Here is a 20681-nt window from a genome sequence, read left to right as displayed (position 1 = left end):
AACCCGGTGCTGTCCGAATGACAGAAATGGACATTTCGTGACAGATACGGGTCAATCCGGACTGACAGCTCTTCGTATTTTATTTTATTTTACTGTGTTTCTTATTAAAATTCAAATTAAAATTTATTCGATGTTGGTTACTGTTCTTGATAAATTGGGTTATAATCAATTGATGTGTTTAGCTGTTGTGAGGGTTGTTCATATTTTATACTGGTTTTTAGGATGGTGGAAGAGAGACTTTGTCTAGGTAGATGGATAAGTTAGGTGTTTAGATAGTATTTATTTATATATCATTTATCATGTTCATTTTATTCAATTCATAAATCTCTAAATCATAGAATTGGCAAACCTTCAAATCTCTAAGTTGTCAAATCGTTAAATCTTAATATCCTCAAATTTATAAACTATCCTATCTTCAAGTCTTCAAATCTCTAAATCCTTAAATTCTTAAATTGTCAAATTTTCAAGTACCCAAATGTTTAAACTTTCAAAATCCTAACTCTCCACATCCACCAACCCTTAATCTCCAAATCCCTACATTTTTAAATTGCCAAAATTCTAAATCCCCAAACCCTCCATCCTCAAATCCTGAAGGCCCCAAATTCTCAAGACCCCAAATTCTCAAGCCCCTAAATCCTCAAACCCCAATCCTTAAATCCCCAAATTTTCAACTATCCAAATTTTTGAATTTTCAAATTCCTAAATCCCCAAATCCTCGAAGCTCCAATCCTTAAATCCCTAAATTCTCAAAATCCCAAAATTTAAAAATTGTCAGAATCCTAAATCCCCAAATCCTCCAACCCCTAGTCCTCAAATCCCAAAATCTTCAAAATCTCCAATTCCTCCAACTCCCAAATTCTCCAACCCCCAATCCTCTAATCCCAAAACCCTAAAAATCCCCAAATTTTGAAATCATCAAAATCCTAAATCTTCAACCCCTTCACCCCCAAATTCTCAAGTCCCCAATTTCCCAAATTCCCAAACCCGTAAACCACATTTTACACACTGAAAATAATAAGTAAAATATTAAATCTTCCTTTATAATGCAACATCGATTTTCCCGAATAAACGAGTAAGTAATTGCGCATTAAACATTGAATTATAATTGATTCTTGAAAGCTAAACTAGAGCGTACAGTTTATTGGAAGTTAATTCCGTATGAATTGATTATTCACGCTAGATTTTCGGGCCATCAGAAATGTTTTAGAAACACTTAAATTCTATCAAGTTAGGGGTTGTATATTTAATCGTGGATCAAAAGAAAATTTGTTATGCATACTAATAACCTGAAAGCTCGTTCAATTTCATAGTATATCGAATCGTTTTGGATAAAACTGTATTAATTTTTCGTACGGTGAAATGATTGTCAGTCGAAAACGCATCAAAGACTCAAGAACGCATTTAATAACCGGTCCGCGGCACCCTGTAAATGCAATAATCGTTTATGAATTATTAATAACGCGGAATGTTTTCATAATTCGATAAATTTCCATCTATCGAACATTAATATTTACCCGTCGAAGGTTTTACGAACGGGACGCGTGCTGACGAATAAACACAGGCCAATTAACAATTATCCGATTGATTTATTTAGGGGGTGAAAAGTTTTCGATGAAAGCACGCCGGCGAGTTCGCGAAAGGAACGTGGTCGAAAATATATGTTTCGTTGAACAGTATGAATCCGGAATTTATCAACCTGCAATTATTAAACAACATGTTTTAACAGTTCGTCAAGTATTTATCGTTAAATATTGCTCACATTCGTTTTACGTAAAATTGTAACAAAATATTTTTATTTTAATGTATATATGTATTGTTACACATAGTACATGTGTTATTATACTGCACATGTCAATATATGTTTCCATTGTATGTACATATGTGATTAAACATTTACTAGATACACAGTACATATATTACTTTATTACACATATTTATACATGATCTTATAATGTGCACTTGTGTTACTACACATATGTTACATGTTTAACAATGCATATGTTACATATATGAGTACATAGTTTTCTTATTTTGTTTATTTGCAAAAGCAAACACTGCACATATCAATATACGTTTTTACTGTATGTACATATGTGATTAAACATTTACTAGATACTTAGTATATCTATTACTTTATTACACATGTCTATACATGATCTTACTACATGTACTTGTGTTATTACACATATGTTACATGTTCAACAATACATATGTTATATGTATCAGTACATAGTTTTCTTATTTTATTTATTTGCAAAAGCAGAGGAATTAACAATATATGTTATACCTCATTGATACTGTAGCAGAACTTTACAATATGTTTTGCAATTAATTAGCGATTAGGGTGCCTAATGATTCAGTATGTTCAATCTGGCGTTGGTGATTTGCAATAGCTTCGTGTCATTTGATGGTATCATATCGAAATATTAGCTGAATTATTGGTATAATTACAATTCATTTAATGTTATAGCGCAGTGGTTCTCAACATTATCAACCCTTTGCTACATTACATTTTTAATTTCACAAAAAGGTATATTATGGTACTCTGAGGATATAACCTTGTGTGCTACAAATTTATTAGCAGCTTCAAACAATTAAGACAGAAAATTAACAATTTTCAGAATAAAAGTAATATAGTAACAGTAATAAATACATGAATAATTAACTCTACATACGCAGAAATTACAAATTAAACCACGCTCATTTTAAAATTTTATTTCAAATTTAATAAAACCCCTATGAATCCAACGCTTCGCATAATGTTCATATCAAAGTGACCTTTATTAAACCCACAAAAGAAGCTTACTAAATTAATTAATAACCCCGGTAAAAAGTGCACTTCCGAATCATTAAAGTCACAAATGTTCATGGATCGTTGGTGCACGCTGGAAAGTGCATAACATATGCCATTAAAAATTACTAGAATGTCGAAACAGCCGGAGAAATAAAAAATTGATACAAGAAAGATGAAACCCTTAGTCGCGATGCCTTTGTACGAGGAATATCAGAGGATGAAGGGAAAAGAACTCCGTATTTCCAATTCCCTTTGGGTACCTTCGATTTCTCTGCCTTCATCGACCCTTAATTCACCTCATTTGTTTTTAATCAGCATGCGATGCTTCCACCCTTGATCGATAAAAGCTTTTTATTCGTTTCAGTTATTCACGAAGAAAAAAGAAATACGTGTCGAAATTTTACAATTTTTGTAATATATGCACATTTTTCACTTTGCTAATTTTACCATTCTTCGGATATTTGAAAACCTTTCGTTCTGTGAATTTCATCAACTTTTTTAATATTTGCAAATATTTCGTGAATTTTACCATTTTTTTAGTATTCGTGTATCTTGCACATTTTTGGGATAATTTTGCAAGTTTTACAATTTTTTTAATATTTGCAAATTTTCCACTTTGTAAATTGTAGGACTCATTTGTATGTCCTTCACAAATGATTTTTGCTAACATTCAAGGATGTAAAATGTCAGAAATTAAAGAACTTTAAAACGGAAATATATATAAAAATAATTAATAAATTTGTACAGTCATTTGGTAATTAAAGCATCAAGTTTCTATAAAATCTTTCATATCGAATGCGAATAAACTGCAAAGAGAAACAAAATCAGCAGCATCGAATTTCATCGCTAAAGTCAGCCATTAAAATTTCGTCTCAAAGGGAACTCGATTATATTTCGAAATCAGTGACGGTGAAGCGACGTGCAGTATTAACATTTTCTGGCCATTTTCCCTTGCAGAATGTTCGCATTTTACGATCGTCGAAAAAAAGGGAGGTTTCATCCCTCTCCGATCGAATATCCTTCATGAGTGTCCTTCCATTAATACGTCGGCCATAGGGGTCGGGAAAAAAGCGGCTTAATTTGAAAGTCTAAATGCAATTCAAGCGTCTAAGCGATCCCGGACGATCCTCTCGAGCGTATTTCACGCGTGTGTACGCTCCGCTTCGACGTGAATTCGCTGCGTCCCACCAAGCTAAATAACTCAGGTGGTTTAACTCGATTATATCGAGCAATCGTATAACGGGGAGAAATATCGAATCGAAAATCTGACAATCTGTCGTTGCCGCCGCCATTTCTGACGTTGATCGATATGAGAAATATTTCAACGAGCGTCGTCGCCATGAAAATTCTTGTTTGTCGGCTTTTGTCAGGCGGCTAAAATTATTTTATCGCGTAATGCCGCGAGAATTCGATCGAAACCAACCCCTTTTTTCCGACGATTCGCGGAGGCAAAATGGCCGGAAAATGTGAAAACTGCAGTCGCTTGCACAACCCAGAAACGAATTCGAAATATAATCGTGTTTGAAAGTTAAATTTATTTAATGAATAATCTTCGGTACTAATTAATCCCTTGACTAAATGCTGTTGAACGAATCGTATTCAGGGTAGAGTTAAATTTTAATTGAAACTGCTAACGCCGTTTGCGACGGACGGTTTGCAAATTATGAAGATTGCAAGCTTTTGTGTATTCTATTAATTAAAAATCTCGAAAATTATTCGTGTTAACATCTGGGACCTGGATAAGTAAATAAAAATACGAATATTCTCAGGTTACTTTTATGGTATTCTGTTCAGCCATGTTGGAATCACGTGATTGTGTCACGTGGTTTGCAATGTTAATGGGTACTTTATACTTTCATACTTATTTTCGTTCTAAAAGATAGTCATTTTTCACTTGAAAATGAACTTTATCAAATAACAAAGATATAATTGAATTTAAATTTTAATTTGTGCTTAACAAATTTTATCTTTAATTTCAACTCTATAAATTAAATTTTTCTTTATAATGTATCTGTATACTTTAAATTTATTTCCGTAATTCATCTTCATATTTTATAAAATTGGAACGATATTAAATTCACCAAAAAATAATAAACAAAATTTCTTTAATCGTTAAAATTACATTTAAATATTCCTGCTATTAAAATCTTGAATATACGTGGATTATGAACACAATTTTTGTTACCCTAAAAAAGTAAAAAAATTAAATATAGCCAGCTATGAAACTTGTCCATAAAACCGAAAAATTCGTTCAAAGTATCTCGCGAACCACCAATAAATATTGGTAAAAATAGATCACCGGCATGGTAGATCAGGTGTAAAATCATCTCGAACGCACCGAATGATCAGCACCGTTTTTCGTGAAACGTCACTGGTCCCAAACGTACGTCGTAAACGTGTGTCTGTCGCGTGCAGTAAATCGATGTTCCATTGACCGAATACTAGTAATGATTCTTCGTGAAAAAAATAGAGAGAGAAGGTAGGGAAAAAAAATTGTCCCTGCGGGATATACGACGTAATGCGAGACAGAGGAATGGCAGCGGACGGTTAAAAATATACGATAATCGTTAACCCGGAAGCTCGAACGATGTTCCTGTGTGGGTGTCGTTGTAACCAAATATCGAAAGTGTCTATTCATCGAATAGAAATCACGCGAGGTTGATATGAATCGCGTTCGTGTTCCACTTTCACCCCAGGAAGCATCGCCTTCCGCAGATCCTACGCTCGAGATAACGATTTTTAACGCCGGTTAAATTATTCCTCGTATACCGTATAATGAATCTTAATACCATTCCTGAATTCATACTCGAAATTTGTCGGTGACGTGCTGTTACTCAAGATGTCCGCGATAATTTGTGACAACCCTTCCTTCCTAGGGCGTTACAAGTGTGAACTGATTGAAATTTCTCATTTTTCAGATGTCTACACTTTTTTAGTTTATTGAGGTGGACTTTTAGAAATTAGGAAATATTTATGTTTATAATTTATAGGAAATTATCAAGTTTTGAAATTTTCTTTTTACAAGTTTAGTAGTATATTAATCTTTAAATCTTGTACTTAGAAATTTAGGAATATCAGATTTTTAAGTTTGCTGATTTAATAATTTGGAAATTTGGAAATTGAATATTTATGAATTTAGTAATATATTAATTTTAAGATCTTGAATTTTTAAATTTATGAATATCAGATTGTCCAGCTCACTGTGTTAATAATTTGGTAAATTGAAATGAGCAATTTAAAAATTCACTAAAATGTTAATTTTAAGATCTCGAATTTTAAAATTCAGAAAAATAAGACTTTTAAATTCACTGGTTTAACCATTTAGAAATTTGAAATTAAGAATGTATAAATGTAACAATAAATTCATCATAAGATCTCGAATTTCGGAACTGGAACACCAAATTAATTTTAGAGTAACTAGTAAAAGGTAAATCAATGAAATGTACTAATTAGATAAAACAAAGTAACGATTTTGTCGAAACGAACACCTGCAGCTCAATCAAATAACTCATGTTTCTGGCAAAAAAATGGTGATCAACCAACCGATGTCTCTGTCCAGCCACATCGCGAAATCTATTTACGAATTCGAATCTGATTATTGTATTTCACGGTCGAACAAAAGAACCATTCCGATCTCGTTAACGACTCCATCGAAGCGTTCGAATGCGTGCGCCCCTTTTGTTGCCGCACTGTCGACGTGCTGTTCGTGGAACGTGTACAGACAGAAAAGGAGGAAAAATGGTAGCCAGGAAATTAGTAAAAATATGGCACCGTTTATTAACGATTTATACTTTTTCCGATAATCACGGATCGTACCGATACCATCGGGGATACGTCTGCATCGCCGTTAGGAATAATTTGCATCTCGTATCGTGCCACCTCTTGCTGATGGTTATTACGATTCCCCAGCGACGTTTCGATTCCACTTTCGAATCTGCGACTAACACGGTTCCGAACTAAATACGACCCACGTATGTCGATTCGAGATATTTTCGAGAAATTGCGATATTTTGAGAATTATTACGCGTTGGATATCCATACGCTGGATTACTACGCGTTAGATTATCGCGCATTAGATTCCTACGCTTAGAATTACCACGCGTTGCGTTACTACGCGTTGGACTACTACGCGTTGCATTACTACGCGTTGGACTACTACGCGTTGAATATTCACGCGCTGGATTACTACGCGTTGGATATCCACACGCTGGGTTAATACGCGTTAGGTATCCACACGCTGGATTACTACGCGTTAGATTACCACGCGTTAGATTCCTACGCTTAGAATTACCACGCGTTGCATTACTACGCGTTGGACTACTACGCGTTGCATTACTACGCGTTGGACTACTACGCGTTGAATATCCACGCGCTGGATTACTACGCGTTGGATATCCACACGCTGGCTTACTACGCGTTGGATTACCACGCATTAGATTCCTACGCTTCGAATTACCACGCGTTGCATTATTACGCGTTGGATTACTACGCGTTAAATATGCACGCGCTGAATTACTACGCGTTGGATATCCACACGCTGGATTACTACGCGCTGTATTACTACGCGCTGGATTACTACGCGTAGGATTACCACGCGTTGCATTATCACGCGTTGCATCACTACACTTTGGATTACCACGCGTTGGATAACTACGCGTTATCCGAAGCTGCCGTTCTCGCGTCTGCGCATGCGTAATCCTCACGCTCTGATTGGTCCGTGTTTTTCCTTAATAATTCAGAAACGACGCTTCGAACCCTATTTTTGCAAAGGGAATCACGTCAGCTATCCCCCATTTCAGGGACCTAATAGACATCCTAGATACCTTCATAATATTTATTCTGTATATATATTAATAATATTTATTCTGTACATTAGATATATAATAAATAAACCCCAGTCTAAATACTACAAAAGCAAAATAGTAACCGAATTGTTGAAGGATCGAATTAAAAATAGTAATATCGCGAATAGTAAGAGATAAAGTCATCCTACGTTTTGCCAATTTATTATCGAGCTTCGTTATCGGCTGGTAACAAATAATCGCCGCCATAAATAATAAGCGTACCGGGGATCCACAGGGGGCAACGAGCAATTATTCGAGCAACCGGAAATTTATTCGAGGAGTTATTCCGATAAGATGCGCAGCTTTCGGTTGAAATAGCAACGGCGAACCCTTCGGACGGTTCGTTTAGTGGCCGAAACGCAAAGTGAAGAGGGTCGCGGATACTACATATTCATATATAAACTCCGTCCGAATATCGGTTAGTCCCCTTCGAACCCGCACCTTCACTGGCATTCCCACGAAATGGACGTGTATTTAATGCGCGGGAAAATATTTGCACGATTCCTGCAAAAATTTTACTGCTTCACGCCATTCACATTCTTCCATCAGCTTTCGATTCCATCTTTACGAACCTACGGTTTTAGGTCAACCCTTTGCACTTAATTTATTTCACCAATTTCTTAATTTATAAAATAGTACAAGTAAAATAAAAATTATAATATAAGAAAAATAAAATGTCTCAATGAAAATATATTACAACAATATGAAATGTGTACAAAATATTTTATTTTCATTTGTTATAAGTACAAAATGAGAACTCGAACTTGTCCAACAAATCTGAAACTTCTCAAAAATCTACCCCTGTGTCTCTATTTTCCCCACAAATTGTTCCAACAAATTCGCTACAAATAATAAAAACGTGTTACATAGTGTAACAAATTGTACCGAGTAAATCTTTCAACAAGAGCAGCGTGTAGGATGACGGAGAAGTAGACACGCCCAGTTGGCAACAATACGCAGGTAACAACGACATTTCGAATTGCTAGGTTTCCGGTCCATGGACGTTTTCCTCGTTGGAAGCCGTGAACGAAGGGTGGGCCCTTTCGTGTTAGCATCCTCCGGTACTTGGTGATGCTGGCACAGAGTTTAGGGCAAGTTAACGCGCAACAACGCTGAAGCAGAGTACACGTGGCGGCGTTTGCGCTTGAATAATGCATCAACAGTTCGTAGGCGGCTGCTGTATAACGGTGGCACGCTGTTCAATCTGTGCTTGTTGAACAATTCGGTAACACCCCGCATTAGCATTAATGTAGCAGATCGTCGGACACCTGCGGTAATTCATAGGATTGAGTGGGACTCCGGCAGAGATTTTCCGGAACGGACCGTCGTTAGGTGCACAGAAATTTTAACGGTGACCTCGTACCGGCAAAATGTACAATCATCGCAGAAATCGACTTCATGTAAAATCTTCATAAGGGAAAATCTTCATTAGAATTGCAGGAAACTGAGGTGACAAAAATTGTCGGAAATTGTTTTGTAGAGTGGATGGGTGGGCGATTGTTTACTTTAACTGTATGAATCTATTTCTTGTGAAATGTGGTTTTTAGTTGGTGGAAAGGGGATAGAGAGTTTTGATTTTGTTGTATGTAGGTTGGAGTTTAATAAAATTGATGGGTCCTACAGGAAAATTGAGAAGTGTTAGGGGTTAATTGAGAATTTAGGAATTGGACAATGTGAGAATTGGACAATGCGGGAGTTGGACAATGTGAGAATTGGATAATGTAGAAATTGGGGAGTGTAGGAATTGGAGAATGTGGAAATTGGACAATGTGAGAATTGGACAATGTGGGAATTGAGCAATGTGGGAATTGGACAACGTGGGAATTAGACAGCGTGGGAATTGGAGAATGTGGGAATTGAGAAATTGGGGAATTGGAAATTTAGGAATTGGACAATATGGGAATAGGACAATGTTGGAATTGGACAATGTGAGAATTGGACAATGTGCTAATTGGACAACGTAGGAAGTAGACAGCGTGGGAATTGAAGAATGTGGGAATTGAGAAATTTGGGAATTGGGAAATTTAGGAATTGGACGATGTGGGAAGAGGACAATGTGGGAATAGGATAATGTTGGAATTTGACAATGTGGGAATAGGACAATGTTGGAATTGTAGAGTGTGGAATTTGGAAAATTTGGGAATTTGGAAATTTAGGAATTGGACGATGTGGGAATAGGATAATGTTGGAATTTGACAATGTGGGAATAGGACAATGTTGGAATTGGAGAATGTGGAAATTGGGAAATTTGGGAATTTGGAAATTTAGAAATTTAGAAATTTAGAAATTTAGAAATTTAGAAATTTAGATAATTAGAATGTTAGAAAGTTAGAAATAGAAAAATTTTCGAAATTGAAAATTTATAAAATTAATTTTCACAAATTCAACCACTACAAAAAATAGAAGTATTAAAAACAGTTTTAGCAGTAAATCGAACTACATTTCACTATCATCAATATTCATCGAGGAAGATATCGATGATATTTCCAAGAGTAGCTTCCCATTCCTTGAAAAGTGAAGCAACAGTAACTTCCCTTGGCTTCCCATCAGCAGTTTTCGTTTGCCTTCAGAGATCTCCGTAATTGGCCACTCGAGAAATAGAGGAAGGCCTGAATCGAGAGGAACAGGGCATCCGTCCGAAAATCGAATAAATATGTGGCTCCTTAAGCAAGTAGCGGATCTCGAGCAGATTCTCCGTTTCATTTCCGTTTCGTGGTCAAGTCACGAATCTCCAGGCTTAATGATCCACGAGAGTCCGTGTTACAGAAAATCTCCAATTATAGAATTTCACGGTGAAAGAAAGGAACTGTTCGCGGTAACGATACACGCGAAGTTTGAATTTCTTCCCCGAGACATGTTCTCGCGACTCGTTATCAATGAAATAGACGGGGAGATCGCGATACGGGGTGGGTCTGTTAGGGGAAATGTTATTGAAAGTTTGAAGGTGGAAATTTAGCGTTGAAAGGAAACTGGATTTTGTACGGCGAAACGTGATTTTCTGTTCCACTTTCACGAATGACTTATTTATTTGCGCTTCTGGTTGCGTGTCGCCGGCCAATAAAAGCTTTCACGTGTTTATCGGACTCTGACAGCATCGAAATATTATCCTGCTATTATTTGCCGTAATATTCCTTCGATAACACGGGTTTCGTGTCAACGGGAAATATATGGCCAACGGGTTTCATCGCGGAACGATTTGAGTCGCCTGTTTTCAACTTTTTACAGCTTTGTTTCTTCAAACACCCGGGATAATTTATTGACCTGTCAAGTTCCACTTGACTGTTCGTAGAAAGATTTCAATGTATTTCAAACAATTTTTTTAGCACGACTTAAATAATTATTTAATTTAAACCACATATCAGATCAGAAACATGCAGCAGAGTCGACAAGTAAAAAATAGTCTGATTTAATATGATTGTTATTCATAGAATTTGCTACAATGAGTTAATGTATCTGCAAACGTACTTTATATTTGTTCCCGACAATACGATATTATTTTCAAAAAATTGTATATTTAAACTGAACTGCTTTTTGCTGCGAGCAAATATGATCATAGATAGGTATCGAGATACCGGACCAGGTTGGGTAAACATTTGCTTGAAGCAAAGAAGTGCCAAAACAAGGGACGAAACGAAACAAACGGACGCGTACAGAATGCACTTCGAAAATAAATGTCCATGAGTTTCGAAAGAAAAAGAACGAAGGAATTTATTCTGCAAAGTGGAAGATTGCAAGCGGAAATAGAAGAAGTGGGACCAGCATACTTCTCAGAAACGGAAATACGATCGACTGCTTGGATAGAGCATACGTTGTTTGCTGGACATCAACAAATTTCTATCGTACCATCTCGGAGATATGAACAATTGATACTTTAGTCAAGTTTTATTGTTTGCTTTGTTGATTGGAAAGCGGATAAACTGTACTGATTGTGTTGTATGTGGATTAACCTCTTGCCGTACAATTTATTTGCTAAATGCATCAGTCAAAACTAACTATTCATAGTTGTAATATTAAAACAACAGAGAAAATTAAAATGTTATGAACATTTTATATTCAGCGATCCCTGACTATGCAAATTATAGTAGGATCTAATTTTCAAGTTGAGGAATATTAAAAATTTGAGCAGGGTTTTGTCACATTTGAGCTGTGAGAGTGTCGCGAGTGAGATTCGTCAAAGTACGCCACGGGGTGAGGTTTCATAAAATTGGTGGGTTGTGCACGAAAATTGAGAAGTGTTAGGGGTTAATTGAGAATTTAGGAATTGGACTATGTGGGAAGTGAACAATGTAGGAACTGGACAATGTGGCAATTGGACAATGTGGGAATTGGACAATGTGGGAATTGGATAATGCGGGAATTGGAGCATGTAGGAATTGGAGAATGTGGAAATTGGATAATGTGAGAATTGGACAATGTGGGAATTGGACAATGTGGGAATTGGATAATGCAGGAATTGGAGCATGTAGGAATTGGGGAATGTGGAAATTGGATAATGTGAGAATTGGACAATGTGGGAATTTGGGAATCTGGGAATAGGGGAGTGTGGGAATTGGGAAATTTGGGAATTGGACAATGTGGGAATTGGAGCACGTAAGAATTGGGGAATATGGAAATTGGATAATGCGAGAATTGGACAATGTGAGAATTAGACAATGTGGGAATTGGACAATGTGGAAATTTGGGAATCTGAGAATAGGGGAGTGTGGGAACTGGGAAATTTGGGAATCGGACAAAGTGGGAATTCAACAATGTGGAAATTGGACAATGTGGAAATTAGACAATGTGGAAATTGGACAATATAGAAATTGGACAACGTGGAAATTGGACAATGTGGGAATTGCACAATGTTGAAATTGGACAATGTGGGAATTGGACAACGTGGAAATTGGGGAATGTAGAAATTAGGAAATTTGAAAATTTAAAAAATTGACAGTTCGAAAAATTAACAATTTGGTAATTTACAAATTTAGAAACTAATAATCCTGAAAATCTTCAAACACAAAAATTTAGAAAATTAATTTTGACGAGTTGTAACCCAAAAAAAATTATGCAATGTTAATACAAACTATACATCAAAGCAAATTTTACAATGCTGTTTAGATCAAAACTAATTATGAAATAGAAACATTAAAAACTGATATAGAAACTAATTCGTCGAATCCAGAAAATTATTCCGGCAACGTAGTCGAATAACCCTCCACCGCGCTAAGGTTAGGGTGTTGGGGGTGAGTAAATTGAAGGTGACTCGCTGTGGAAAATGGAAGCGAGAACCGGAAGTGTTGACAGGTACCGGAGGGACTACAGATCGAGGGAAATTCTCAAAACTCAATTGTACGTTTGCTAATTAATATCTGCAGAAACTTGTAATGACAGGATTTACACAATTGTGAAGAACCTCAACAAACAGCTATTTTAACAAACATTGCGTAAAGAACAAGATTAAAGAAACAATTTTTCTTGAATTTATGGTTCATCAATTTTAATTAGAAAAATTTGTTAAAATTCTTTTCTTAAATTATTTTAATTTTGAGTGAACTAAAATTCGACTATGTTTTATGAATTATTTTTCATTTCAAGTGGTGTGTACACACTGATGCATTTATTATTAAGGAAAGGTAAAAAATATTAAATCTTGAATGATTATCAAATATCTATACAAGTAAAAATTAGTGAATTTCTCTCGCAACAACAAACTCAAAAACTCATTCCTCAAATAAAAAATAGACGAGTGAGATTTATCATCAAAGTTATGAGGCAAAGACTATTTTGTGAAATAACTCCCGAATTAAAATAAGACACTCAGTTTTTCTTCGTCACAGAGCACGAGTGCCTCTGACGAATATTTTTATTCCGCGCTCAAAAGAGTCCCAGAACGTTTCTGTTTTTTTTTCGGCCATCAAATTTCACGAGTCGAATTGAAGAATGCTCAAAGGTAGGTCGTGTAATGTGGCACAAAGGGAATTTCGTCGAGTTTCGTCTCGCGTTGTATACATTACGTATTGTATCAGCGTGCCGTAACAGGATAGTGTACGTATGTCGCGGGTAGATATACCAGGGTGAAGAGCTCGACACCGCATTCCCTAAGGGAGCCGGTTGTAATTAGTAATTTGTAGTTGAAACGGCTTCATTCACCGAGCCGCATAACAGTTATTTCGACACGCGTCGTCGTCTCTGACGCGATCCTTTGTGAAAGGATCTCGTGCTCCGTTAAGTCGCAAAATGCATTTACACCACGTTCCACGGTGCCAGCCACTCAATTTCCGAATGTCTGTCAGGGCGACCCATTTTTTTTTTGCTCGGGCTCTAATTTTCGAGCTTCTTCCAGGCGAGAACGCGTGACACCTCATCGAGCTGTGTCGAGAGTTTTACGACAATGACATTCCAAACTGTTTTCCACCTTTTCAAACGACAAAAATTGGGACAGCTTATGATATCATCAAGTTTTCGTATCTTTGGAAATGCTTTTGAAAATTTCGAGATATCAAGTTTCTTTCTCAAAATTAGTTTACTGTTTTATATCAAGTTCAGAAGCTATGTTCGATGTTTATAATTCTTAGAATACATTTATTATATAATAAGTATAACAATATTTGAAATTTCATGTGGAATGTAAATACAGGGTCTATAACTTGTATATAATATAAGTTCATCATAATTGCAATTTTTTAAATAATAAAAATAAACTTACCGACTGACTGAAATTAGAACCCTGTTCCTACTACAAATTTTACAAAATGAAGAACATGATGAACATCATGTAATCCAACAAAATGATACAATTTACTAAACAATTTATTAAACCACGTGAAGGTTCTAACAAGTAAACATGTCATGTCACATAATAAAGTTCTGACATATGTCACGCTATAAGATCCAGTAAGAAAATCGGTTAGGTGGGTGTGCATTGACAGTTTCTAAATCGCGATCGACTTGAGCTGATAATCCATGCCCGTTGGATAACGATAACTCGATGATCTTGATCCAATATCGTGTACACATTCCTCTTTCAAGCCCTCTCTGTTCAGCAACGGTCCGTTTCTATCCAGTAGCCTTTTTCTTTCCGTCGTCCCGTAAATAAGGCGAAAGCCGAGGACTATCTGACTTTTATTCGATTTAGAGGCGAGTCGGCGAGCTTAACCGGTAAAGAAGCTCGAGTGGAGCCGAGGAAGCGCACACTGTGGAACGTGACGGCGAGCTTTCGACCCTTGCCGTACATTTTTCGACGGCTCGTGTCCCGTTCACCCCTTTTCATCCGACCCTCTCGAACGCCCCTCGGGACACGGATTCCGTTTCGTTTTTACCGGTTATCGAGTTGACGGCCGACGACGATTGGACGAGCTGTTGTCGGCTCGATTGCCGTTCCCTCGTAACGAGCGAAAGGACCGTGTTATGATACTCGCCGAGCCTCTATGCAATTTCATATCAGTTTCTGCGCTTCGTACTTGTCGAGCTTTTATTAGAAACTCTATTTTATTACACTTTCACGGACAAGACGTTGACAATCTTTGATTCGCGGCAATTCGTATTTACTCGGACCGAAAATATATACTCAGTTTACTCGAAATAGTCTTACTTTAATCAAAATGAAAATATTTTTGTACACAAAATTGGTCGAATAAATTTTTTGTTACAATTATTATTGTTTAGGTTAGATCAAAACTCAAGAACTTACTTGATTTTGAAGTCATGAAGAGTTGAGAGAAAATCTTATATCGACCAATAATATGACGTCAAAAATTTTACCGTAGAAATACCAGATTTTCGAACAAAATAAAAATGTTCATGAATATTTATATTTAAAGTTGAACTTATACTGTTATTTTTGGTAAATATTAATCTTCAAGTCTATGCACTATAAGAGTTATTTCTAGATACTGCTATGTCAATCGTCTTCAAAATGAATCATGCAACATTGAATGTTTGAGACCAAACAGAGCATCAAACGAAAAACCTGTGTTTTCAACGCGGTTTTTCACAAAGAATCCCCTAATTATGAAAGAGATCAGAGTTGAAAAGCGTCGTTAATACATTCGAACCTCCGTAAAATTGATTACCGGCAAATTAATCGGGGTTGGAGACCGGTATCGAGGGAAGAACGTGCCTCGACGTCGAGTAAATACGCGGCAACAATCGAAACCGCCGCCACGGTTACGATTCCCGGATAATTTACACGGGAATCCGTGTAGCCCGGGCGCACGAAATCGTCGAACTTCTGGAAAAGCGTTTATTAGCTCAAGGAGTAAGGTAAACGCCTCAGGTGGTAAGTTTAAGTGACTCAGCCCGTATGGAATATTTACACACGTTACACGTTTCTCGCGTGTTCCACACGGAAACCGAGCGTAGGAGGCCTGAGTTATGGCGGCCTCGCATTGTGTCTGTTCCGTCGGCATTATCACGAAGTGCCGTTTGCAAGTCTTCCGTGTATTTGTGCAACGCCCAGGCCAAGAGTCCCGTGGAAACAATTAATCTAACCCTCTGATTACTCTTCCGACTACCACTGCAACGTCTACCCCCAAACCCCCCCGGTCCAACGTGGCATCCTGGCACCCGACGACTTCAGACGTCAAAACTCGAGATATTAATATGTTCGTCGGGATGGCACAACGAAGACTGACTCTCTACGCTGCTCTCTCCACAGACTTACGAATACCTTCTGCTGATTAAATTATTATTGCAACGACCTTTTCTGTTTTCTGCCGGATAGGAATCTCTGGCTTTGTCGTCGCGGAAATTTGTTCTGGAATTTTATTCTGGTGAGGGAGATTTCATTTGGAACTTTTTAGATTGGTCTTTGAAAAGGGGTTGAATTTTAGAAAACATCGGTGTGGTTCGGTTATTTGATCGGAGAACTTTTTTTGGGATAATTGATGAAGTAATATGATGAAGACTTTCTTTATGAACTTATGACTGCCTAGGAAATTTGTAGATGCTTTTGTCATTGCAGAAATTTGATTGGAAATTTGATTGTAGAACAAGTAGAATTTGTTTTGGAATTTTTAAGATGGATTTTGGAAAGCGTTGATGAGTTACAAAATTATGCAATGTTGGGAACAAAAGAATTAAGAAGGTGGGAAATTAAGAAATTGAGGAACAAAGAAATTAAGAAGTTAAGAAACTGAGAGATGAAGAAATTATGAATGTGAGAAACTGAGAAATAAAAAAATTGTGAAACTAAGAAATTATGAAAGTACAAAATTAAGAGATTAAGAAATTTGCAAACTTAAAGAGTATTAAACCCATCACTACCAAATTGTCAAGTTCTCATATCAAATTTAAAAATTTCCAAATCTAGAAACTTATAATTCTCCAAACATAAAATATTAATTAAACTTAAAAATTTATATAAATTCAATTCCATATATTTCCACAAATTAGTCAATTTTACCCTCAAAATGTTCCATTAACGCAACCGAGCAAAACGTAACTCAAAGAAGTATATAAAATTCGAAAGGTACAATAAAAATTGAAATTGCAAAAAGCACAAATTAAGAAGTGAACTTTGTAGCCAATTTAATAACGAAACTTTTGAATTTATTTTCAAAGTTATTCCCCTGCGCACTCGACAAAAAGCTTGCCAAATAGAACGCTTGCGCATGAAATTTAACGATGTTTCTCGTTCGCATTTGTCGTAAAACTACATTATGTTTGACGTGAATATGAAAACGGCCTAGACGTTACGTAATTACGTAATTAAAGAGGGGTAGGACATGAAAGTGCGCTCATTAATTAGACCGTGAAACGGAACGTAAGCGAGAACAGGATAATTGTAATGTTTCATATGTAAATGACGGCACAAAGGTTCGAAGATGAGATTATTGATAACGAAACAGATTATGAGGTACGTTTGATATGTTTGCAAACGCGTCGAACTGTGCTCGTTATTTCGACCTGGACGCAATAATTATGAATCCAAGCTTATCATAATTATTTCGTGTTGCGCTCTAAATAACTGCTAACGGACTGTTACGAAACATTTGATCATCGACTAATCAATAGATCCATCATTTTTATTATACTCATGCGTTGTTACGACGAAATTCATTATTTTGAGGGATTTTAATATTTGACATACAAAATTAAATTTAATACTTACTATACAAAATTAAATTTAATACTTACTATACAAAATTAAATTTAATATCTAATACACATAATTAAAATTAAACAAATTTTTTAAAATATTTAATACTTTTTTTTGTTTCGATATTAATATTGTTAGATATAACCTACTTCCGTTGTTATGACTGAAACGGATTGAAGAACGTGTAAAAAATTTGAGATATAATAAATTATGTGTCATGTGTGTTTTTTATGTATTAAGGTGAGTATTAAGGGTAGTATAATAATATTGGAAGGTCACTTACCGACGACATGCAGATAGCCATATTGTGTTTTCGCAGTCACCGTGTTAATCTGGCACATGTACCTTCCCTCATCGTCCTGCTGAACATCTTTGATATGTAGGAACCAGGTCCTATGCTTATCATGCGACACGGATATCCTGGGGTTCCTGGTAATAACGTGATGTTGTACTGTCAGGATAGCGCTCTTCTCGAAAAGCATCCAGGCCACCTGAAACGAAACGAGAATCTCGTTACACCATAAACACGATTTACGGCCTTGCCTCGATTACCATAAAATCGTAATTCCCGTCGATACGTCGCTAATGGCATCAAGATTATTTCACAAAGCGTCCCCGTTTACCGAATTACGTTAACTCTCCTTCAACTACCATACTTCAATATCTCCATATTTTTATTTGTCAAACACAGAATATCAAAGGATAACGAGAACTTTTATTCTTAACTCGTTTATTATTTTATTTTGAACGAAACTGTGGAGTCTAAATTTGGTCAATTTAAACATGATAGGTCTGTCAATATTATAGTAGAACATTATTAACAAATTACTAATAATAATATACTTTGACATAATTCTTTAATGATACTATATTAATGACAATTTAATATAATCAAATGACATTTTTCGGGGAGAATTATACGTTCAGTTAGAAGTTCTCTACAAAATGGCGGCGTGTCATGAATAAGTGAGCGCATCGCTTGAGGAGTTCCCGTAAGATGAAAGCGATGTGTGCAATAAACACGAAGGAACTTTCAGATTTTTCAAACATGAAAGCATAAAAAATATTGTTACTCAACCCCTTAACTATTTTATATCCGAGTGCTGTAACATTAAGACCGACAAAGAATATTCGAATGTAAGAGACATTTTGCATATGGTACTTAAAATTAAACTCGACATTCAAAATCTGAAATTTGTCATTTCGATATAGGGTTAAATAATTTTGGCAGGAGAAATTCTTGATAAGAAATAAAGGTTCACTGTACCAATATCTCGATACAGTACTCCCGTATTCTGAGCTGCACCACTTATCAACGACGACCAGAATTTATCGACAAGACAATGGGACACGTAATGGCAATCCACATATTTGCAGACTGAGAATCGTGTTTGTCCGTTCGTCGAGTATAGCAGAAAACTTTCCCAGTAAAATAACGTCCATATACGTATAGACATCGTCACGCTCCTGTTCCCTCGAATATATCCGTAAGGAGTCTGGCCGCAATTCCCTGGACGATTCATTCTACCAATGAATATCCATAACCATAGTGGATTCGTAGATCACTGGCTCTCTCGAAAGCATCGTAGATCATCCGTCTCGAGCGGAATTCCATGTTTGATTCTGGTCCTCAACGACGATTTGTCCGGTTCAGCACGATTAGATTCTCCATTTAAGCACGTACATCTCGTTTTCTCTCTCTGCGTACCTATCTTTCTCTTGCCATTGTTCGTTTCTTCGGTAATAGAGAGGGATAAGGGACATTTTTATTTTTAGACGTTCAAAAAACTTTTGGGAATTTTCTATTAAATGTGCTGTGTGAATTTTCAGGATGATCACATTTAGTGTGTGATCATATTTTGATATATAAATTGCTTGTTAATACATGAGACGTGTCAAATTAACCTCAAGATCAAGTACCTTCAGAATTTCAATTTTCAAGGTATTTTAAATTTAACAATTAGTAAATCTGAAAATTTACAAACTCAAAAATTCAATCATTCAAAAATTGCCCTAAATCTTGCAAGAATAGAAAAGTTAAAAAATTTTCAAATTTTTAATATTTAACTGACTAGAAATATTTAATTTAAAGATTAAAAAGCTTGAAAGTACAGAAAATTGGTATTATACGAAAAATAGTAGTTTCATTGTTAACATTGGTCGTCTGTTTTCGCATCAGTCGCATCGGATAAGAGGAATACAATGTGTTCCGAGTTGCTCGGAATATAATTAAGGTAATATTTATGGGTATTTTGTCAAACCCAAAAACGTTTCACCTTTGGAATTTTAAACTGATATTTAAGACCATATGAACGTCTCCACAACTTGACGTTCTTAACAATTGACAATAACCTTCTAATAGGCCAGAAAAGCACGCTTTCTTAACACCAATATACCTTTTCTTAAAGAAGTTTATTCCATGGTCCTAAACTGTGCACCCCAATAAAGTGGGCCTACGCGCTCGAACTCCGATGATAAACACATGGTGCCCATTTATTACTTCCTTTGAAGGACCCAAATCACTCAATTGCTTTGGGTTACTTTGTTAACAAAATGTAATTTACAACCCTGGAATAAAGGCTAAAAATCTTACAATCCCATTCGCTAAACCATCTCACCAATCAGTATTTTTCACAAATAACAATCTGTCCTGATTGGCCTTTTTTGGTAACGCCTTCACGTCCTGAACTTCCTGCATTGTTTTCTTTTCTGGCTGTTTAGAAGCGACGAGCAGTCTTAATTCAGCTTCCTTAGAATATACTTACTTCGGTCAGTCTTACATTAACTTTGTCACTATCAACGACTTTAACACACAACAATCATTACTACCAGTGGGATGATGAACTACATCCTTCATTGACCTGGGCACACCAGTGTGGAGGACTCTGAGCCACTCTATCAATTCTACTCTATAATACTAACTCTACATATAATTCCACTACCGTAACAAGTTGTGGAAACG

The 20681-nt window shown here is 36.2% G+C and overlaps 1 protein-coding gene across 2 annotated transcripts in view; it reads right to left on the bottom strand.

The window, feature by feature from the left end:
- LOC100880785 (lachesin) overlaps window positions 1-20681 on the bottom strand; it is a 292742-nt gene that overhangs the window by 121182 nt on the left and 150879 nt on the right. For both annotated transcript variants that reach the window (XM_012281448.2, XM_003701653.3), the window contains exon 3: window positions 18003-18210. In XM_012281448.2, the coding sequence (XP_012136838.1) occupies window positions 18003-18210 (208 nt within the window). The remainder of the gene's footprint in view (window positions 1-18002; window positions 18211-20681) is intronic.

This window comes from Megachile rotundata, chromosome 4 (genome assembly GCF_050947335.1).
Source record: "Megachile rotundata isolate GNS110a chromosome 4, iyMegRotu1, whole genome shotgun sequence".
In the NCBI taxonomy this organism is placed as follows: Eukaryota; Metazoa; Arthropoda; class Insecta; order Hymenoptera; family Megachilidae; genus Megachile; species Megachile rotundata.
The sequence above is the reverse complement of the archived record's forward strand: the minus strand, read 5'-3'. Positions and strand labels throughout refer to the sequence as shown.